Source organism: Lacerta agilis, chromosome 6, assembly GCF_009819535.1.
Source record: "Lacerta agilis isolate rLacAgi1 chromosome 6, rLacAgi1.pri, whole genome shotgun sequence".
Classification (NCBI taxonomy): Eukaryota; Metazoa; Chordata; class Lepidosauria; order Squamata; family Lacertidae; genus Lacerta; species Lacerta agilis.
In genome coordinates this window covers 63,304,828-63,328,583 of record NC_046317.1, presented here as the reverse complement: position 1 = coordinate 63,328,583, position 23,756 = coordinate 63,304,828, and the positions used below count along the sequence as shown (strand labels likewise).

General features: G+C 44.4%; 1 protein-coding gene across 1 annotated transcript in view; it reads left to right on the top strand.

Annotated features, from left to right (window-relative positions):
- Window positions 1–23,756, top strand: part of SYT2 (synaptotagmin 2) — a 140,746-nt gene that overhangs the window by 112,214 nt on the left and 4,776 nt on the right. Inside the window, exons 4-10 of the mRNA XM_033153087.1 lie at window positions 6,871–7,102; window positions 8,326–8,486; window positions 16,813–16,941; window positions 18,682–18,849; window positions 19,110–19,277; window positions 20,614–20,731; window positions 21,707–21,840. Coding sequence (XP_033008978.1) covers window positions 6,892–7,102; window positions 8,326–8,486; window positions 16,813–16,941; window positions 18,682–18,849; window positions 19,110–19,277; window positions 20,614–20,731; window positions 21,707–21,840 — 1,089 coding nt within the window. The 5' untranslated portion in view covers window positions 6,871–6,891. The remainder of the gene's footprint in view (window positions 1–6,870; window positions 7,103–8,325; window positions 8,487–16,812; window positions 16,942–18,681; window positions 18,850–19,109; window positions 19,278–20,613; window positions 20,732–21,706; window positions 21,841–23,756) is intronic.

The window sequence follows — 23,756 nt, the reverse complement described above, 5'->3', positions numbered from 1 at the left end:
TGATGCTTCAAGAATCTTCAAGAATCTTCTCTCAGTTTCTGGAAATGAATGACCACCGAACCTCTTGGGTTTGCTGATCAAAAGATTAGAGTCCATGCGAAGGAGTGAGCTCCCACTGCTCTGTCCCGGCTCCTGTGTGTGATAGTTCGAAAGCATACCAGCACGAGTAGATAAATAGGTACCGTTGTGGTGGGAAGGTAAGTTGTGTTTCCATTCGCTCTGGCATTCATCACGGTGCTCCGTGAGCCAGAAGGGGTTTAGTCATGCTGGCCACATGACCAAGAAAAGCTGTCTGCGGACAAACGCCAGCAACCTAGCCCTGAAAGTGGAGATGAGCACCGCACCCCATAGTCAAATTTGATTGGACTTAACCATCCAGGGGCCTTTACCTTTTTACCTTTTCCTAAACCTTTCCTCAGCCCTGGCATAGAGGTTCCACAAGCCTGAACGTGGGAAGAAGGGCTCTGAGCATTTGAAACACTCCAAAGCACTGTATAGGACAGGGGTCTGCAACCTTTAAAACCAAAAGAGCCACTTGGACCCGTTTCCGAAGGGAAAAAAAAACCTGGGAGCTGCAAAACCATTGCAACATTTAAAACAAATATAACACTGCATTTTATTTTTAAAAATCCGATTTAAATAAAAAAAAATCCTATTTAAATTTAAAAAATCCTATTTAAATTAAAAAAAAAAATCATTCATTTTTATCCATCCTGGGGACCACTACCAGGTCACAGCCTGATCCAAGGTGGGTTGCAACAGCATACAAATATTTGATTTGTGTTTTTTTTAAATGAGTCCTCAACTGCACACTTGTGTTAAATGTTTGTCCCATGTCTAATTGAAGACTGCTGGCTTTTACAATAATCTTAGTGTCTTTTACTCTTAATATTTCAGACCAGAGGCTATGTTCACCTCTTCCAACCTCCTCTTTTGCTAAATAAAGCACAGAATTGCACCAGAGAAGCCTGTGATGTTTGTGCTGACTTGCATACAGGTGGCTGTAGTAGTTCGTAGTGTTCAAACCTTTTTAGGGGAGTTCCCTGCCCCCTTAATGACAATGGCGATAGATTTTGCACATGAACACAGATCCAAGTTAGGACTCCTCTCTTCCACGCCAACAGGTGCTTTGTCAAGGCTCCCCTAACACACACTCAGGACAGAGGAAAAACTGCAAAACGTCCCGGCCTTGCTCCGGGGCGGAGAGAGACACGCGCCCGCGAGAGCGCGGTCTGATGCTGTGAGCGGAACCAGGAGCGAAGGAGGCAGCGGCAGGGAAACAGGCGCCGCTTCCTCGACCATTTTAAAAAAGAGGGCTTCTCCCCTCGCCCTCGCCTGCCACCCGCCGCCCCTGGCCCAGCCCACAGCTGCCTACCTCGTCATCGCCTCAACGCAGCAGCCAGCAGCCTTCCAAGAAGAACCGCGGCCAGCCCGCCCCCACGGTCCCACGACCCAGCCGAGGAGTCCTGGCCTCCAGTGCCCGTGCGGGCACACGTCCAAAGGCCCCCTTCCTGTCCCGCCTCCCAGGTGCCTCTGGATGCCACGGGGTCCCACATAGCTGCAGACCCCGGAGCTCCCCTGTCCGCCCCAAGGCCGCCTCCCACGCTAGGAAGACTCCCGGAGCTGGGCAGGGTTGGTCCCGCCAGGCAGGCTTGGGGGGGCGGCCTCTCCCATGGATGCCTGCTTCGGAGGCGGAGGCGGGGTCTTCAAAGTTCCCCCTCCCGCTCGCCCAGCTCCATCTCTTCCCGAAGGAGCGCGCGCGCCTCAGGTGCGCTCCCCGCCAGAGCCCTCAGCTGAGCTGCGCCACCTCTACTGCGTCCCCACCGCCTCCGAGCCCCACTGCCCCGCTGTTCAAGGCCATGTGATCCTGGGTACGCCCCTGAGCAGCGCCCTCAGCCTCCGGAGGGCGGGCCGCCGGCCAGCTGGAGGGCGGTCGCTTCCGCTGGCCAGCTGGAGAAGTGGGCGGGCTTATCTGCCCCGGAGCCCCAGAGCCGTGGCAGCCGTGTAAAAGAGCCGCATGCGGCTCTGGAGCCGCAGGTTGCTGACCCCCGGTATAGGACAAAGGTGAAGAACTTAAGCTCTTGTCAGGAATTTAGAGGTAACCTTTTAAAATTTGCAACAGGAGTAGTGATTCTGAAGGCTTTGAAAAGCAGGACATGCTATTTTTTTTTTGTTGGCCACTTCTTTTAAAATGGCCTCTTTCTGCTCTTTTAACAATAAGTTGTTAAATCAGCTCTGATTCTGGACCAAGACAGGAGTCCTTAGATCCAGTTTTGTGGATCTGAGAATAAGTGCTGAACTAGATGAGACAGAGGAGTTCTGTGATCACTAAAAAAACAAAAACAAAAAAGCAGCTCTGTTAAGAGACAGAGCAGTGAAGGGCTAATAGCTCCACCCTGTAGCAGCTTTAGGGGTTAGACAGGATTAAGAGTGGGGGCCATGTGGGAAGGTTAAACCCTCTCCAATCCCAGCCTTGTGACTACAGCCAGCTTTGACCTGCTTTCCAGCACTGAAGAAAACCTTGGTGGGTGGAGGGGGGGCAGTCTGACCACAGCTCTTGCATTGTCTTGTATAATTTGATCCCAAGATGGCAACTGTATGGCCCCCCCCCAACATTAAAAAGAACAGGGGACTGATTATGCAACAGCAAGCACAGGAAGTGGAGTTGGAGCACTCATCCTAAAGAGAATATCAACCTATTCTGTGAAATAGCAATTTACTCTGGACTGGTCTTTGCATGTTTCAGTGTATAAAGTAGAACTGGGGTGGGTGGGGCTAGTTTGGGTCAATTGCTTCATATAAATTGACTTCCCTCCCCTGAAAAGCAGGACAATTCAGTGTGGCTCCTCCTGGAAGCAGTGGTCTTAAGATAGCATCCAGGTCCCCTATGTGCCATGTTTTCCTGTTTTGAACTCTGCTGAGACAAGGGGAAGGGAACTACCTCCAACTCATTAACCACTTCAGTAGCAAAGGTAATAAAGATGTATGGGTCTGATCCTTCCCCACCCCAACCCTGTCCAAAGAAGGACATTAGATGACATTTATTTTAATAACACATCTTCAAATTGGAAAAAAGGCTGTTTGCACAATTTAAATCAGTTGCACAGGCATTATATGAGTTTTGCTTTACATTTTCCTGTTTGGCTCCACTGATCAAGGCCTTTGCTACTCTCAGCCACCTTCGCAATCTGTACTTTGCTGTTGACATTTGTGTAATTTAAGAAATCTAAAAGGGCAGCTTTCCTCCTGGCATTGCTTTCCCGAATTGTGTCCAATAGCTGCTGAAGAGCATCTGTTAGCTTGTGTTGTTGTTTTTCTCCATCAACAGATTGGGCCTGATGGATAGGTGCTCACCTCCCTCCTTTCCCTCCTCCCCTTCCATTTCTTTTATAGCCCTAAGAAGCTGTCATTTATGTTGAAGCACGATTGTTAAATAGCCCCCGTTCCTGATTCATGGAGGCTTGAAATATACCATGTTAACAATGGAGAAGAAGCAGAAAAAGGGGAGATTGACTCACTTATTGCCATGAAAAGTGGCAGATTGGCTTTTTCAGAGATGACTCCCTAACTTCTCCTCCACCCTACCTCCCTCCATCTCCTCATTCTTTGTCTTCTGTCTCCCCAACTCCCTCTGCTCTCAAATGTTAAATTATTACACAGGGGGAAATAATCTATTACACTTGATCTACAGAGGCTCTCACGTACCAGTGGCCAGCTATAGTACTGGCATTAATCAGTTAAGAGACGCCAAAGAGCAAAAATGAGATGCTTGCCCACAGGCGCTCTCATTGTTTACCAGTCAGCCATAAATATTGACTCATAAATATGCAGGCCTCCTCTTACGTGAAAAAGTGAAATGACAGGTTCAGGAGACAAGGGGATTTGCGAGCGGGATAGAGTCGAGATTCTGCAGCCTTTTAGGCACCAACTAGATGTGAGGGTGGAAGGATGTGATTTGAAGTTCATTATGGCCAGGCAGGAGAAGGAAGCTGACATCCATCTCCCCACTGTGCAAGAAATTAAAAATAGTATCAGGGATGCAGGGAAGCCTGGGCAAAGGGAGGGTATAGCTTCTTCTTCCCTCTGACTCATATTACATATTAAATTGCCACTTCACCCTGCGCAAGGAATGAATTGCATGGAAGGTTCTTTCTCCTCTTCTTTTAACAAAAAGAAAAATGTCCAGAAAATCTGGTTTTAGTTGAGAGGACACCTTTCCAATGCCAAACATGGTGGTCAGTTATGCTCCAAACATGAGAGTAAAAAAACAATTTGCAGTGGGTTTTAAAGAAACTTATTTAGCAGTGCGCACCCTGCATTATCAATTTGTTCTTTGTTTCTCAGCAATAGCCTACCCCTTCTAGCATCTTGTATCTAACTGTGGCCTTCTCTGGTGCTTCAGAGGAACAGGGGAAAGAGAACTCAGATTATCAGAGAAGGAATCTGCTTTGACCTCTAATAGGCATCATATTAACATTCACCGTGGAATGCCCTTCAGAATGTATCCACTTCATTTTAAAGACTGTTGAGGCTCTTTGAGGAAGTGGCAAGATGACCACATAGCCCTGGGCGCGTTTGGAAGGAAGGTTGGAATAATAATAATAATAATAATAATAATAATAATAATAATAATAATAATAATAAAGTCCAAGTCCAGATTAAAAATTGGGGGCAGGATCCAACTAAAGTGTCCTGACAAGAGTAGCCCAGCGCAAGAATTTTCACTTGTGCTTTGGGGCTTTCCCCCCCGCTCCTCTTCCCATAAGGTAAAGGTAAAGGGACCCCTGACCATTAGGTCCAGTCGTGTCCGGCTCTGGGGTTGTCCCCCTTCCTCTCCCTGCATGCCGTTCTGGGGATTCACCTGACCTCCCCGCAGAGCCAATTTCCTCTGCCCATACACCTCCTGAAATTGGCTCTGCAGGGAGGTCAGGTGAATCCCCAGAACGGCATGCAGGGAGAGGAAGGGGGATCATTCCTTCTGGCAGGCCATCTCTGCAGTATCCTTCAAGTTGCCCACCGGCAGTTAGCATCTAGACAGCAGACTGTAAAGGTACCTGATCACTCTTCCCCACAATTGTGAGGTGTATTGTAGTAATTATTTCTAAATTTGCATCTATGACTATAAATTTGCATGTACAAATTCCATGCAAATCTTTGACCTCTTTTTGTGTGTTGCCCAGGTAGTCACCCTAGTTCTTGCTGTGTGTAGATACATTCACCTTTAAATTAAATACGAATGAATACATACAGTTGGAAGATCGCCACTTTTTTTAGGTTGCAAGGCTATTCTGGAGAGCAGGCCCCATTGAAATTAATGGGATTTTCTTCTGAGTAAACATGCCTACAGTTGCACTGTTTAAATTCCACTCTGGCAGCAGACTTAGAGGTGAGCCAGCCACAACTCTGATGGTCAAGCGATCAGTTTTGATGCAGTGCCAACATTGCCATGAAAGTGAATGGCACATGAAAGCAGAGAAAGTGAGGAAGATAAATTAGTACAGAAGAACATGGTCCAGGATGAAAAATACATCTGGCATTTCTGTTCATTGAGGACACACAACATTTCTGCAATGCCATTGCTAGGGTTCTGTGTTACCTGAGTTCTAATAGGCAGGAATTCCTTGCATGAGATCTCCAGTCCTTCAGCTACTCTAGCAGAGCCCGCCGTGCTTCTTTCAGGTTTTTAGTGGAGCAATAAATGGATATAAATTCCCTCTGGGGGGTTGAGTTGGGGTGAGAGAAAATATGTTCCTCCTACTGCAGTACAGTGGATTGTTTTAATCTTTAGAGCTTCCTTTGGGGACACCTTAGGCCAGTGTTTTTCAACCTTTTTTGGGCAAAGGCACACTTGTTTCATGAAAAAAATCACGAGGCACACCACCATTAGAAAATGTTAAAAAAATTAACTCTGTGCCTATATTGACTATATATAAAGTAATTCTCTTGAATTTTTCAATTTTTCCCACGGCACAGCAGGCAACATCTCGCAGCACACTAGAGTGCCGCGGAACAGTGGTTGAAAAACACTGCCTTAGGCATGCCTGACATGAGTCCAGTATAGGATTGTTGTATCCCAATTCTTCTCCCTCTCCCTGCTGTCCTGCAGGAGTGGCCTAATTTGCATGTGCAAATGAACTGCTAACTCTTCAGATCAGAAACATTAAAGGGGTATTTTCTGTGACCTGCTTTTTGTTTTTTCTTGGCATTTAGCCCAGACCTTTGGGGAAGGATAGATGGACCTGATCTCATGTCAGGAAAAAAGTGTGTTCTTGGGTTTTGGATGCTCTTTGAAATTATTATGATGCTTTCTGATGACAAAACTAGAATAAGAAATTGAGATGCGAGTACTATTTTGACTCTGCGAAAGCCCTGTTGATCATGTACCAATTTTCACACACATTCTTTAAGGTTTATATTTGTAGTCATGTTCAAGCAGAATTTAAGGCACTTGGGTGTGACTTGTTCTCAGTCTATTAATGATGCTTTTTGACTTCAAAACCTAAGTGCAAGTGGTAGAATTAGGACTGTGCCACTATCTAGGTGCATGTTCCTCTGAGGTACTAACCACAACTAATTGTGTTCATTTTTTCTAATTATAAATACGTGGCTAGTGAAGAAGATTCAGAGTTGGAACACGTTTGGCTGATTCATTATTAAGGAACACTTGTTTTGACATGCCTCACTGGGCATTGGGCCTTCATAAAGTTATAAGAGTGCAGTTTTAATAATCTGTTTTTTTAAAAAATGAGCTGAAATAAACAAATGCTTCCATGCCTACTTCATCGTATGTAAGAAGCTATTTCTCAGTGTCGTTCTTAGTACTCTTGTCAAGTAGTGTAGAGCAACTATCATTGTGCCATATTTTTTCAGTGACCCTCAAGAGCAGCCAAGATGACTTGGAGCCTCTTCAAGAAGAAGCCCCAGCCGGAGCCCATCATAGCTGTTACCCCGGGCACTGTGGCACCCCATATCACTACCACAACAGTGGCACCAGCAGTGTCAATGGACAACACGACACAGCCTTCAGGCCCAGTAGAGAGCCAGGAGGATGTCTTTGCCAAGATTAAAGAAAAGTTCATGAACGAGATAAACAAAATTCCCTGTAAGTAGCTTGCATGTGCTGTCCTTTTTTGGAGACTTTGCAGAAATGTTCTGCTTGCTCCATCACTGCAGTTTCTAAACCTGTTTGTAGAATGCAAAGGGCTGGGCTGGCACCAAGCCTGAATTCCCTCTTGTCAAAAGACTGCTTGTGGGCAATTAACTACTTGTGGGATAAATGACAATGATGTATACTCAGGCTATCATTGTGGTACAGGCCAAAGTGTTTAAGCCAAGGATAGGGAACATGCGGCCTTCTAAATCAACGTTGGGAAATCTCTGGCTTTGCAACGTTGTAGGTGCTTTGTGGGCTGAACACAAGGGTTAAAATGGGCACCTGATATCATTGCAGCATCAGGTGTTGGAGAGGTCAAGCTTGGCCCACTGGGGGTTGAGGAGATGATGTTCTGGCCCTCAGACCAGATCCAGTTGCCCACCCTTGCTCTAGGTATTGTTGGACTGCAATTCCTATCATTCATGACCATTGATCATGTTGGCTGCGGATGATGGGAACTGGAGTCTTAACAGCATCTGGAGAACCACAAGTTCCTCATCCTTGACTTAGTCAACCTTATTCAGGACTATTACTGAATGGTTTTCTGCTTTTTTTAAAAAAAGACCTTTGTTGAAAAATATGTGTGGTTTGCGGAAGGAAAGAGACTAAGAAAATAATTGTGTTTTTAAAAAAGAAAAAAGAGAGAGAAAACACACTCTATATTTAATGGAAAGCATATTGATTTTTAGCCTTTAAGAAGCCACCTGGAAGGATGAGACTCATAACAGAACTGTTGACAGGAAATGTTCTATGCATAGCATTTTCATAGGATAGGAATGGTCATTGGTGCATAGGGCTGCCCCTGTATTCAGGTCAACAGCTGAAAACCCATGGTCAAAAGTGCAGCAGGTAGGGATGGTGTCTTTTAAGTCATGGCATCTAAATAATGGAATGCCTGTTGGCCTGCAGCAAAAGCTCGTGCGTTTCAGCAAGCATTGCAAATTAATACTTTTAGTTTAAGCTTTTTTTTTTTTTTTAAATGGAAGCGACTTTAGATGTGGCGGTGGTGGGAACCCTGCACCCAACAATCAGGGTACAAGTTAATTATCCTTGGAATAATTAAATGCATTTCCTGGGTTGTGAGTAGTGTGACCTATGCTTGCATTTCAGGCACTCAGCCACCCCAGTAAATTCCGCTATAACTGTGCAATGAGAGTGTTTTGTATTTTCAGTGCCGCCTTGGGCCCTGATTGCCATTGCTGTAGTTGCTGGGCTGCTGATCCTCACCTGTTGCTTTTGCATCTGCAAGAAATGCTGCTGCAAGAAGAAGAAGAACAAGAAGGACAAAAAAGGGATGAAAAACGCAATGAACATGAAAGACATGAAAGGCCAGGTAAAATGACACCTCCAGGGAGAGGATCAGTTATGATGCTGCAGTTGGCATGATGTGGTGAGGACTTGCTTGTGCTTTCAGCAGGATGAAAATCAGGTGTACAAGCAAAGAGTTCAGTTCTTTTTTGATACAGGGAGTGCATGAGAGCCCCAACCAGGTGGGGCCAGCAGTGAGATTTGAAATTAGTCCTTCATTGCTTGCAGCAGCAGCAGCAGCCTTAAGATAAAAGATTGAGCATCAAAATGCAAGCCTTGATATTAGTCAGGGTAGTTTGTAGCTCGTCCCTAAAACTTGTCTGTGTACAAGTAAAGCTCACAGAGTTTCTCTTTGGTAAGTAAATGCTATGAGGACTTACCTGCATCAAGCAGAAAACCAGTAGCTGTTAGAAAACACTCAGGATCAAGATACCCAGACTTTCTGGTGCATAAAAAGTATACATATGCTGGCTGGTAAAAAAAAGAAAAAAAATCATAATGCTTCTCATGTGAGTATGTTTTTGATGGGCAGATCCTTAGTTATAATGTATATTCCAGCTTTTCTAGGAAGTTCCCTTGGGCAAACCCTACTGGACATGAATGGGAGCTATGCAAGACTTAGAGTAGTGGATAATATTCTATTTAAAAGAAAGAAGTTAAGTAGATTATGGTTCCACCAGCATTATAGTATTTTGTAGTAGATTTTCCTGTGAGCCTTATCTGCAGCCTGTAATAATAATAATAATAATAATAATAATAATAATAATAATAATAATAATAATAATAATAATAATAAAATAATAAAAATAATAATAAAAATAATTTATACCCTGCCCATCTGGCTGGGTTTCCTCGGCCACTCTGTGCGGCTTTCAACCAAATACAGTGGTGCCCCGCTAGACGAAAATAATTTTCATCTAGCGGGTTTTTCGTCTAGCGAAGCTGTGCTTTCGCTAGATGAAAAAAAAAGACGAAAAAATTTCGTCTTGCGAGGCAGCCCCATAGACAAATTCGTCTTGCAGGGCAGCCTTCCGCTAGAGACGAATGCCTTCATCTAGCGAGTTTTTCGTCTTGCGAGGCATTCGTCTAGCGGGGCACCACTGTATTAAAAACAATACAGCATCAAGCATTAAAAACTTCCCTTTAGTTGTCTTTTAAAAGTAAAATAGCTGCTTATTGCTTTGACATCTGCTGGGAGGGTGTTCCACAGGGCAGGCGCCACTACTGAGAAGGCCCTCTGCAATGCACTAGAAGTCAATGGAAGGTAGGAATACATACCTTTTCTCCCACCAGCAATGGTGACTTCTCTTGTCTAGTACCTGCTGATGAAAAATATTAAAGGCCACAAAAGCACTAGAGGATCTGAAAGGGTGTTGCTCCCAGGAAGTAATGTGTACAAGACAGTCAATAAATCCCAGCTCGTAAAAGTGTCTGGTGCAGCTTCCCACCTGATGCCACCATCACACCAAATCACACCCCCTCCTCCTCCTTACTGCTCAGGGTTATAATGTTTGCTTTGCTGGCAGCAATCAAACTAACTCAGCAGCAAATCCCATTGGCAGTTAAAGATAGACAAACCTGTGAAACCCTGGATGGTTTTATGGGCACTAAATTCTTCTCCCATATTGGAGACTTTTGATTTTGGTAACTTGGGCTGCAGGCTCAGAAATGGGACTTTTATAGCCCATATTGCTGGAACTCTTTCTCTCTCTGTTAATGAGGCTGTTTGCATGAGGTGCTTTAATGAAGCACAGCCCAGAGGTGCCTAGTCATCCAGATCCCTCTGCTGTGTGCTACGATTCTGCATGTAATGAAGGGAGGGTGGGCAAGAGATGTCACAAAGCTTTCCCCATGATTCTCTGCCTTGAGTCACTTCTCTTGCCAAATTCAACAGTGGAAGATTTGGATGTCATTAACTGGTTGTGTTTCCAGAGACACTGAAAAATGAGGAGAGCTGGGCCAAGGCTAAACAGTTAAATTCCTTGAGGCATTTCAGCATTTTTGGTAGCAGGACCCAGAAAATGTATGCAAAATCAAGATAACAAATTACTAAGACAACACCCACTTCCTTGCAACTAGGCAGTCTGGAATAATGGAAAGGACATAGCTCAGTAAAAGAGTGCACATGCCTTGCATTTAGAACATCCCAGGTTCGATCCCCAGCATGTTCACTTAAAAAAAAAAGATTGGGTTGCAGACAATGAGAAAGATATCTGTCTGAGACATTGGAGAGCTGCTGTCAGGCAGGGGAGACAACACTAGGATAGATGGGGAAATAATCTGACCAGGTATAAATTGCCTTCCTAATAGACATGATCTGGTGGTTTTGTGCACCGTTTAGAGTCCCAAGTGAAAGGTTGACATTCATCGTTTTAGCCTGGTACCTGGCCCACTTCAGACATTTGAAAGGAATGATGGGAAGCTGAAAGACTCCTCTTGCTTTTGGACATCATATGCAGAAGGAGGATGTGCATCCTGAACATGGGACAGAGCAGTCACCTTCCTCCCTCTCACTTCCCACAAGACCTGGACAATGTTTTCTAGGTTAAGAACATCAGAAGAGCCTATTGGATCAGGCCAATGGTCCATCAGGTCCAATAGCCTGTTCTCACAGTGGCCACCCAGAGGCAAGAGCATGGTCTCTTCTGAGGTTTCCAGCAACTGGTATTCCTAAGCATTACTGCCTCTGACCGTGGAAGGCTAGCAATCAGTCCTCAGATCCAAGGCTCCTTACTCATGACAAGGCAACTATGCCTTCCCTGCTAGCTTCATTATTGTGTAACTTCCCAGTGTAACCACTATGGGCGTGCCATTAGTGTAACCACATTGCCCAATGCAAAGCCAAGTGTATTCCAGGGTGTTGATGGACTTGTGTGGTTCTTTCCACCTTATGAATACATGCATGCTCCATCCTAGGATTGTACTCAGTAGTTAGGGAAACTATTATAACATAAGAAGAGCTTGCTGGATCACGCCAGTGGCCCATCTCGTCCAGCATCATGTTCTTACATTGTCATCCAGATGCCTGTGGGAAACCCACAAGCGGGACCTGAGCACAAGAGCACTCTCCCCACCATCACTGAAATCCAACTATTCTGCAGTCCTTTGATTTTATTAAATTGGGGTTTCCCATTGCTGATTAACTTGAGCAAATGTTTGAACAAATATTAATTGCAATATTCAGGATTTTCAGATAGGAAGGATAGATTAGATGTTATTGTGGAATGCCTAGATGCATCAGTTAATTGAGACATAAAAACCTCTGAAAAAATGCTTCCCTAGCAAGTAGGATAACTTGTGTAAAGATAACATAAAAAGGCACAGTTCTGTGGAATGTGTTTGATGCAGAAATCTGCCCTGAGTCTGGTAATAATAAGAGCCATTGACTAAATGGGTACAAAATAAGATTTTCCTACATATCTTATAGCTGAGCTACACGTTCACAAATGTATAGCTGTCATTGTGATGGGGGAACTGAACTCTGTTGTGCAGAACTCAGTGGCCTAGTTTGCACATCACACTAAGGCAAATCATGGGTTAGTGTGACTGCATGGTCTTCTGGAGAGGAGAGTGCAACTGCCTCACTCCTCCCTGGTTGTTGTTGTTGTTGTTGTTGTTTGCTACTCCCCAAATGAACCATGAGCCATAAGCCATAGGACAAGCCTTGGTTACCACTCATGATTAGTCTGGAGATAGTTAAACCATGAGTCCTGGTGCACCAGCAAAATGCCTGGGGAAGAGCAAAGCGTCAATAATCTCTACAATAGTTCCCACATTTGGGCTAAGCCATAGTTTATGCAAACCCAGGCCAGTGACTACCATATTTTTCGCTCCATAGGGCGCACCGGACCATAGGGCGCACCTCATTTTTAGAGGAGGAAACAAGAAAAAAAAAACATTTTTCTGGTTTTCCTCCTCTAAAAGCCCTGTTTTTTGAGGATCAGCTAAAAGTTTTGCAGCTTTTTTGCAAAGGGAAAAGCCCTGGTTTTTTGAGGATCAGCTAAAAGTTTTGCAGCTTTTTTTTGCAAAGGGAAAAACCCTGGGGGTTTTTTAGCATCAGCTAAAGGTTTTGCAGCTCCTTTTCCAAAGGGGGAAAAGCAAAGAGGAAAAGCCCTATTTTTATGAGGTTGAACTCACATTTCTGCAGCTTCTAAAGGAAAGGGAGCCTTTTTCAGACAGATAATCTAATCAGCCAGTCACATGTCGCTGGGGAAACAAACAACCTCCCTCTGCAGCACATTCAACAAAGGAGGGCGGGGCTGAAAGGGAGCCGGGACTCTTATCTCTCTCCTGATCTCTTGCTGATCAGCTGCTGAGTGGGGTCCTTTCAACACCCCCTTTTCTCTTTGTAAAATAAAAGGCATAATCCTCTTTTGGCCCCTGGGCAATTCAGCTCCAGGGACCACCATTCGCTCCATAAGATGCACAGATAATTTCCCTTACTTTTTAAGGAGGAAAAAAGTGCGTCTTATGGAGCGAAAAATACGGTATATATCTTCTGCTTCAAACAGAGGATGAATGCCAACAGCAACAGACAGTATTGGAGTTTTTTCTATAAGCTCTTTTGTCTATAAGCCTCTGGAAGCACTAGACTGCACCCTCTTAGCAGGATCATTACAACAGCTATGTGTCTTTTCTTTGCATTTTATTTTTTGTTCTTTGTTGTTGTTCTAGAAGCAGAGACAAATATGCAGTCCCTAAGTTACTAATGTGCATAGAAAGTCATGTTTTCTCTTTCTCTCTGTCTTTCTCTTTTCCCCTATGTACTTCTGTGCTTTTCAGCTTCCAGAGAAATCCAGGTCCAGTAGTTACCTTCATTCAGTTTTGTGAGATAATTTACAATAAAGCAGGGAAAAGAAATTGGCTGGTTCAAAACACACAGTGGCAAATTACCCTGTTTGCACCCTTCTAAGCAAAATGAGCATTAGTGCAGATACAGCGGTGTCACAAGGGACAAACTGTACAACACTTAAAAAAAAAAAAAAGAAGCAACCCCAGAATGGCAACTGCTGTTTTGAAGGAAACAGCTCCCAGTCCACTTTGAGGGCCCATGCAGTTTCCAGCAAACAAGACATTACAACCAGGGGTGTGACTTCCAGTGGGAATTTGGTGCACGATCCCAATTTGGATCAGGAGCATGATCTGAGTCAGGTTCCCACAGAGATGCTTTTCTTTCAAACTGAAGCAACCAGCTTAATGTAATGCGTCCTTCACCCCACCCCCAAAATGGTTTATTGAAATTGTAATTACCCAACCCCCCATATAGCATACATTTTGAAGGTGTGGAGCCTGTGGTTTCTCAGGAGCACTAGGTGTTGTTGTCGATGATGTGTGCAGTTTTTGTCTCTATAATGCCCTTCTCTTCCTTCTCTGTGCTCTCGTTGCTCTCCTTCTGTGTTGTTCTGTCTCCATCTTATCTGACTAACCTGGATGTCAACTCACGGTAGGTCCTGATGCCAACGTCGCTTCCCTTTTAGGCTTAAAGGGGCAAGGGAAGAGGGTTTGACTAGCACACAGTTCAAAGTTCTACGCAGCCTTTGTTAAGATGGTGCAGTTAATTCTGATATGGGACTTATACTGGGAAAGGTAAACAAAATTTTCTTACAAAGTTTGGTTAAGGGGACATTAAATTCGTGCAAATCTACCCAGTTGTAAATGAGGTTGAGTGCAAAGTCTGTTTTGTGTTAATTGTTGGATAATGTGCATCTTCAGATGAGTTTCTTAGCAGATCAATTTCTCTGTCAAGACAACAGACTCGTCCATACTTCCACTTGTCCTGTGCCTAGAAAGCATGAGCCGAGCGGTTTTCTGCTTGCTCCTTTCCCAGGGAAATATCGCTCTTTAGCTTTAAATCGGAGCAAACAGCAATACGTGGAAAACCCGATTGCAGTTTGCTCTGATTAAGGAGTAAAGGTCAGGGGGAAAGCAGTGGGACAAGAAAGTGTGTAGATAAACTCCACAAGGCCTAAGTATGGTGAAATGAAACTCTGAATGTATTTGCATGTGTCAGTGACCTGATTGTGTTTGCCAGAATTTTGTGGGGAAGGAACTAGTTTGAAAATATACAGTATATTTGACCAAGTTAGATCAACATATTTTGTTTTTAATACCTGAATTATTTGAACAAATAATGTGTACATTGAGGGTGTGTGTGCATGCGTTGTGGTCTAAACCACTGAGCTTCTTGGGCTTGCCGATCAGAAGGTCAGCGGTTCAAATCCCCGTGACAGGGTGAGCTCCCGTTGTTTGGTCCCGGCTTCTGCCAACCTAGCAGTTCAAAAGCATGTCAAAGTGCAAGTAGATAAATAGGTATCGCTGCGGTGGGAAGGTAAACAGCGTTTCCGTGCACTGCTCTGGTTTCACCAGAAGCAGCTTAGTCATGCTGGCCACATGACCCAGAAAAACTGTCTGGACAAACGCTGGCTCCCTTGGCTAGTAAAGCGAGATGAGCACCACAACCCCAGAGTCGTCTGCGACTGGTCTTAACGGTCAGGGGTCCCTTTACCCTTTACCTTTATGCATGCATACAAATGTGTGAGTGTTCCAGTCCTATTTGTTTTATGCAAGGTACAAAAGAAGAACATTGGATTTAGGTTAAGCACCTGTTACATTTCCTAGGCACCAATCCCTTAGTGAGCACCAGCCACCCTCTCATTAAAGCCACTGAACAGCCAGGCTCCTCCCCCTGCTGCATCATGGTAACCCCACTTCCCATAATCCTCTTGCCATAGATACCGTAGGTCCCCTTTGTACACAAACCAGATAACAACAGTTCCATTGCTTATGGAAATCCTTGAAATCTCCCAGAGTTCACAGTTGCCAAAAGTCTAATCTTTTTGTTCTGAAATTCTGAGCATTCAGCATTTATGAAGAAAATTACTGAGGTATTAAATTTATGTAGCTGCTTATCAATATATATACTGGGCAGCTTACAAGCAAATCAATATTAAATACAGCATGTAAGAATTAAAATCAACAGTAAGAAACTTCAGGCATCCAAAAAATAGACTTTTATTTGCAACAGAAACAACAGAAACCATTTACAAACCAGAGTAAACTTCACTGGCCACAATAGCCCAAGGTTAGTTTAAAGTGCAATTAGTCTTAACTGAGCAGTGGGTTCTGTCTCTTCCTTTCACTAAATCTGCTACCTAGTAGAGTAGGGATAGGAGACCTGTGGCTCTCCAGATAATGCGGGACTCTCATCTCTCATCCCTGACCATTGTCTGGGATTGATGTGAGTTCATCAACATTTGGATGGCCTCAGGCCTATAATCTCTGTAGTAGATTATGATGATTAATTCATTAATCACCTCCAAGGCAATATACAGTTGAATAAAAATATGCCATAAAAACACCACCTAAAACAGAACAAAACCATTACTTACAAAGTGGAATTTTAAATGCATCAAAATCCAGGTGCTAATGGATTGCCACTACTGCAGGTGCCACATAATGCCAAACCTCAGCAGGGAGCCAGAAGGACCAGGGAGGAGGAAAGTGGGTGTGAGCTTGACATGTTCACACCTTCACATCAAGCCAGGGTTTGGCTTATTGCGGCATGTGAACCAAGCCACCACCTGCCTTTGTTTCTTTTGCCAAAATTCGTGTCCCTTTTTGTTCTCTTCCTTTGGCGAAGGTTTCCATTTTCTGAAGGAAGCCTTTTGGATAGCTTCCTTGACTCTGCTGGCCTCCTCTTTGCTCTGGGGGCATCTTTCCTGATCTGTATGCAGTCTAGCTGAGTTTCTAGTTTTGAACAATCCCTACCCCCAAGAATTTTAGATGGTTTTGACGCCACCTGACTTTCCCTTTCAACCTCCTTTTTTACCAATCCTCTCATTATGGGGGGAATTTCCTCCTTCAAAGTTGAGCTTCCTTAGCAATTGCCCAGCAATTGCCCATTGACATATATGTTGACTTTTTCACCACTACGGTTACTGCTACTATCTGGTTCAACAACCCTTATATCTTGTACCAGGTCCTGGGCACCACTTAAGATTAAGTCCAGGACCGCTACCCCTCTATCCAACTTTTCAAGTATTCATTTAGGGTATCTAGAAATTTTAAATTCTTTGTCGAGACTGGAATATGCATGTGCCCAGTCTGTGTGGTAATGACTGAAGTCAGAGGGAGACCCAAAATTATAAGCCAAATACAGATAAGGAACCTTAGGCTTCCCCTTTCACCAACTTTCCTTTTCCTACACCTGAAGTAACGCTTTATAGATTATGTACATGCATTTCAGTGCTTAGGTAAGGTATGGCAGAAACGATACGCATGTGTGAAGGGGAACTAGGTTCTCAGTGCATGGTGTTCCTGTGCAAAACATTATGGTATTGCTTCTCTTCCAGATACAACAGGATGACGATGATGATGATGAAGAAGAAGGGGAAGGGGAGGGGGAACAGGAAGAGGAGAAGGAACCGGAGAACCTGGGCAAGCTGCAGTTCTCCCTAGACTATGACTTCCAGGCTAACCAGGTAAGGCACCCAAATGAATAGGTGGGGCGAGAGAGAAGGGAAAAGGCGTTGGAGAGATGTCACCCAATGGGAGAACATCTTCAGAGATGCCTACCCAACATTTAATTTGAACTTGTTCTACGTCTCTCCCCACAAGCTCTTGAGGAAGAGCACTTGGAGCCTTGCCCAAGCTCCACAGAGGGCTGGTTCTCAGGTTCTGGAAAGGCACAGCACTCGGCAAGACAAGCTGTTTGGGTTGAGGAACTAAGCCTGACACAGGTTGCATAGGCTTACCAGGCCCCTTTTGGTTCCTAGGTTGGACGCCACCATGATTTGCCATTGTAAGGGTGGTGTTACAGCATGGGAAATCTCAGGCCAGAAACTCCTTCAGCCTTCAAGCTGAAGGCTGGTGTGAGGAGTAAGGTACCTGTCCCTGCTCCCTGAGTCCTCTCTTCAAGTCTCTGGGTGTCCTGCAGTTAACACAGTTTGTAGCTATGTGTTATTTAGCAACACATGTCCGAGAGCCTCTGTGCCATTTTGATTTTCAGGAAAAGCAGCTTCAGGGAGATGGCAGTATTTGTTGAGAAGCAGTGTATGTGAAAGAGAAGCTTTGCCCTTTCCCTGCCCACAGCTTTTCCACTACAGATCCCCCTAAAGCTACTTTTTACCCTCACAAATATGCCAGGTGGAGGAGCTTGTGTGTGTGAAGGAAGAGTTATTTGGAGCAGGGAAGTTGAGGTTAGGAAAAGATTTAAGCACCCCCTTCTCCCATTCCAAATTCTCTCTCCACACACTGCTTTTCCTTTAAAAACAGTGGCATGCAATTTTATGCTCTCTTTCTTTTGCAGACCAGGTGATGGAATAATGGTGCTTTCCCAGTATACTTTTATTTGTAAGAAGTAATGAGAATGGCTATCCCTTGATGATTAATGGGATAATCAGCTTCATGGGCATGACATAGTCGGGGGGACAGATTTGGATTCATTGGCCCAGTTTGCACATGGTGCTAAGCCAAACATAATGGCTTAGCGTGACAAAATGTGTAAGCTCCAGAAAAAAATGATTTGATGTTGCTTGGCTCCCCTGGTTGTTTTGTTGCTGCACTAGTCAAAGCCATGGTTTGGCTTAGCATCTTATCCAAGCCTGGTTTGGTTTCTCAAAAAATAATGAGCTGTAACCGAAGTTTGCCCTGTGGTTTGCAGCTCATGGTTTGTCTGGGAAGGCTGAACTACAAACACAAGTTTGGATGATATGTTAAGTGAAATCATGGCTTGGCTCCGTTTGGTAGAGCAGCAAAGCAACCAGAAGGTCTGGCTGAGATGTCTCCCAGAGACTTCTTGTTTGGGCTGAGTTACGGTTTGTTTTAATGTTACACGAGGGCAGTGTCAGTATTTATTGCAAGCATAATGGAAAAGGAACACATTGTTAGTTGCCACTTTTCAATCTTTGTCATTATTTCACTTATTAAATTACTATACTGCCCTTCTTCCTAGGGCAGTTTACACTATACAGTTATATGTGTATTGGTATATCATACCAATAAACTAAACTAAATAAGATGGTATTGCTAGGCTAATTGAAGAATAACACCTGTGGGTGTAACACAAAAGAGAAGGACAACTTAGGGCATCTAGCAAAAGCAAAAGGAAGGTAACAGTTCATATTAGTTCTGAGGCAGATTTCCTTCTCTATGCATTGTGCTGCTTGGCATGTGGCCTTGCAGAACCATTACATTTCCTAAGAACTGTTTTTCCTTGATAGCTCACAGTAGGGATCCTCCAAGCAGCTGAGCTCCCAGCACTGGACATGGGTGGCACATCTGACCCTTACGTCAAAGTCTTCCTGCTTCCTGACAAGAAGAAGAAGTTTGAGACCAAAGTGCAAAAGAAGACCCTTAATCCAACCTACAATGAGACCTTTGTCTTCAAGGTAAGACTTCTGTTGGCCTAGGCATCCTCTGCAGAGGATATATTGCACACAGCTAGAACACTGACATATTTGTGGTAGCCCCCCAGAAAGAAAGAAAGAAGTACTGCACATCACTTGGAGAAAAATGGGGGGGGGGAATAATTCCTGGCAATTGAAACTAAATGCATTATTGGGCAAGAGCATTCCGACAGCCTCTTAAGAGAGCTTGTTCCAGGTCCCAAAGCAGTTATTGAATCACATTCCTCTGTTCTGTGTAACAGATTCCATATCAGGAGCTGGGTGGCAAGACGTTGGTGATGGCTATCTATGACTTTGACCGTTTCTCCAAACATGACATCATTGGAGAAGTCAAGGTGCCCATGAACACGGTGGACCTGGGGCAGCCCATTGAAGAATGGAGGGATCTGGAGAGTGCAGAAAAAGAGGAGGTAAGGAGCTGGTGGAAGTGGAAGCATCTTGTTTTCTTTCATTGCCTTTTTTAAATGTAGGTACTGATACTTAGCACTGTATGAAGGAGCCCCACACAGAAGGTGAATTTTGCTAAGTGTCCTGAGGTCTTTGGTAGGAAGTAGGCATTGGAGAAATGCAGATTTAGAAGGCCTAGGTTCTTGCTGGGCTGAGCTGCCTTCTTTAAGGAAATCCTCAGTCTCTCAGCAGAGCATCTCTGCACCTCAGCCTTCTGCTACTAAGTGGTCTTTGTGGAAGATCATTTGCCTCTGTCAATACCAAAGGCATGGAAACGGACTGGTCAAGTCTAAAAACCAAGTTCTCTACTGCCTAATTGGAAGAATGAGATCTTCGATTAAAAACTGTAACACCGATAAGTCAAAAGTGATGCATATCGGTGGTGGGGAATCCCTAATGCTAACTACATATAAACAGTGTTGAGTCCAAAATTGGCTATTTATTACTCTTCAGGAAATAAACCTTAACATCATTATGGGGTTTCTCACCTCAGTGATTTCCGAGGGGTGGAGGAACTTGTTCTTCCTCCTGCCTTAGACTGGAGCTGCACATCCAGCCCGTGTGGTATAGAGGTTAGTGTGTTGGACTAGGACCTGTAAGACCAGGGGAGGCTCAGGAACCCCTCTGGGTGATTTTTGAGCCAGTCGCTATCTCTCAGCCTAACCTACCTCAGAGGGTTGCTGTGAAGATAACATAGAGAAGGTAATAAATTTATACGTCACCTTGACCCCTTGAAGGAACGGGGAGATATAAATGTAATAACAACTAAAAATGCATAAAGACAGCTCATTGTACTTTGAATGTATTGTCTGCTGTTTCTCTCATTTTAGTATTAACGCCTGTGCATAAGCATACCAAAATATGGAATAATCTCACTGTTATTTATTCAATTTCTCACCCACCCTTCAGCATAAAGTCCCAGGGTGGGTTACAGCAATTTATAAATGCAATATTAAAATTTTGGTCAAGAGAATAGGATGGTCCTTAAAGTATAAATCTCAAATGTCAAGGCCAGGATAAAGAGGTGCATCTTCAGCATGTGACAGACGACATAAGGAAGGTGTCAGATGCTTCTCCTGCTCCTGACACCAGGTCCTTTGCTTTCCCGGCTGGAGGAAGTGCTGGTGGTGCAACATTCAAATTATTTGTCTGATAGACGGTGAGAAAGGGCAGCGCCTTCACAGCCCAGTGTGAACAGGGCAGTTGTGTTATGCCAAGACTTCCGCCTTAGGACTCTGAACTTTTACTGACGCTGAGTAGAACTCCAGATTTCATTGCTCTCCCTGTTTCCCTTGACAGCCAGAGAAACTGGGAGACATCTGTATCTCATTACGATATGTGCCCACTGCCGGGAAACTCACTGTCTGCATCCTGGAGGCCAAGAACTTGAAAAAGATGGATGTCGGAGGACTTTCAGGTGAGTGCAGAACAACTTCATCCCCACCAGATGGCACCTCAGAGCCAGGACCGAAGGATTTTCTGGGCATTTTTGCACAATGAGGCACAAAGTAGTCCTTGCTTTCATTGCTTTGTAGTATGAATGTATAACCCACACCTGCCAAAATGCTGCTTCTTCCTCTTCCTGTATATTATTCCTCTTAATTACTACTTTATTTTGATTTGGGTTTTTTTTACTTGCCCTTCACCCTAAGGTCTCAGAGTTCTTTTTTGGGGAGGGGTGTGTATCCTTGGCCTCACATTGCTTAAATCTGAGTGACACCAGCTGCATGGATGCTACTTGAAAATGAAACATGTGTTGTGAGCATTGGGCAGCTTCCCATATGGCTGTGACCATTTATATCTATGGCATCTTGACCCACCCGCCCCAAAAGGGAGAGTTGTACTGGTGTAGTTGAAATAAATACCTGCAACTGTATGGGAAGTTGCTTCCTTCAGCTTCCTGCATAGGACTGTGACTGTTTCAATCTCGAAATGTCAGCCGTTCCACTAGAGAAGCGTGAACCAGCCTTATGCTGCCCTAGGACGTAAGGAAAATCTGCTGGGTCAGACCAAAGGCTCATCTAGTCCAGCATCCTGTTCTCACAGTGGCAAACCAGATGCCTATGAGAAGCCCACAAGCATCCCCTGAGCTGAGGGAAGCCTTATGCTCCATGCATTTGTCTAATCCTCTCATCCCAAATTGGTGGGTATCTTGAGCTTTCACAAAAGAGATAAGGACTCTCTGAGAAGAGAAATGCATCCTACCTAAGTGGCTCTAAACGACCAACGATTCCGTATTATGGAGCAAAAAGTTAATGGCATTTCTGTCCGTCCCGTTCCTCTGTGCACCATGGCTAATTCCTAGCTGTTTCCCCTTGAGGTTTCCTCTCCCTGGCCTTTCAGCGTGTGTTACCTGCCTGCAAAGTCTGAACTGTTTAGCCTTCCTTTTCAGATCCCTATGTGAAGATCCACCTGCTGCAGAATGGCAAGAGGCTCAAGAAGAAGAAGACCACGGTCAAGAAGAAGACTCTGAACCCCTATTTCAACGAGTCGTTCAGCTTTGAAATTCCCTTTGAGCAGATACAGGTTCACCTGCTTCTCACTTGAGGGAGTTTGGGGGAGGGCCATGCTAAGGGCTCCCAGGTCACTGAGCTCATCCGTGGGCTGATAAAGTCCTCTGCCATCTTACCTGTACCGTGGGATCTTACGCTGGCCTCTCAAAGTGCATGGGCCAAATCTCTGAATAGTCTAGCCTCATTTCCTCTGTGTTGGTAATAGAAGGGAAATATTCTCAAGGGATAAGCTTTAAAAAGCCTGGTGAGTTTTGTACAGGGTGAATCCTGTAAAAGATTTGAGTTAATTTAGGCATTTTTTAAACAAGTCCAGGCCTGCTTGGTCCAACCATTCTCTGATGAGGGACATGTTTTCTACTGCATTTATTTTATTTATTTACTACATTTATATCTCCCCCTTTCCTCTGAGGAGATAAAGGCATCATACATGATTCCCCCTCCCCCTTCCCATTTTATTCCCACAGCAACACTTTGTCATAAGTGAAGCTGAGATATAGCGACCCACCCAAGGACACAGTGTGAGCTTCATGGATGAATGAGGATTTGAACCCACGTCTCCCTCATCCTCATCCAAAACTCTTAATTGCTGCACCAGCACTCAGTTCATTGTTTCCCATCATAGGACACAAATGTTGTAAAGAGCAACCTGAAGCCTGCCAGAGTGCAGTTTCAGTGTCTCCAACCAGAGCTCGGTTGTGCACATTTTGCTCATTCGGTCCAGACACTGTATGGAATAAAGGAGAAGGAAGCATGAGCTACAGCTGCCCTCTTGGTTGTGTCAAAATTAAGCCCCCCATAGATCTCAGGGTGGTTCACAACATAAAAAAGAACAAAATATATAAGAAAAAGAACAAAAGCAGACCAATAATCCCCACAACATATTCAAAAGGGTATTGGATGTCGGTCAGCCTAAGGCCAGGTTAAAATGGAAAAAAAAATTGCCTGGTGCCTAAAGGTGTGTAATGAAGGCACTGTAGCCTTATTTGCCCTACGGGTTCCTCCGGTTGCGCCCGGTGAGAAAACATGGAAGCAGAAAAAACACCGAGGCTGCTGGCTTCAGAGAGAGAAAGGCTTATTTTGCATGCAGAAGGTAAATGCACACAAGCAAGTACAAAGCTAGTCAGTTTTCAGACAGTTCTTATAGAAAACTTTGGCTCATCTCCCCACCCCAGGAATCTGCCTCTTGTACATAACATCCTTGTCCATATAAGGAACATTTCCTGTTCTTGCAATCTTAAGGCAAAGCCTTGAGTTGGTTCCTGTGCCAGCTTTCATACGCACTTTAGCAAGGCCATCCTATCTTGTTTCTGACCTAGACAATTCCTTCCTGCACAAAGTTGACCTTCCATCGTTATCTTCAGACACTTAGTCACAGCTTATACAGTAATATGTCAGAAAGAAGTGCAAAGCAGATCAAAGTTCACAGCTTACAGAAAGGTTTCATACAGAAAAACTTCTACTTAAAAGAGTCTCTATAGGAAAGAGTTTTTTTTAAAATACTTCTGGACTAACAGTACATTCAGCAGTACATTCAGGTGAATATATCCAGGTTATCTAACCTCCTTCTCCTCAGCACCAGGCAAACCTCCCTGAGAAGAGCATTCTGCAAATGGGGGGCCACTGCAGAAAAGGCCTGCTCTTGTGTTGCCACCCTCTGGACCTCTCATGGAGGAGGCACACAAAGAAGGGCCTCAATGGTGGTTGCAGGGTCTGAGTAGGTTTATATAGAGACAGGCAGTCCTTGAAGTATTGCGGTCCTGCGCCACATCCCTACCTGATTCCGATCCCGTTTCTTCTATCATCAGTTTAGGTGATGATTGTTTAGCTGGTGCCACCTGAGCCATACTGAACCCACAAGCGATTTTTGTGTCTTCCTGCAAGCCACATTTCAGTCAAGATATGATTTTAAAGGTGTTTTGACACTGAGAG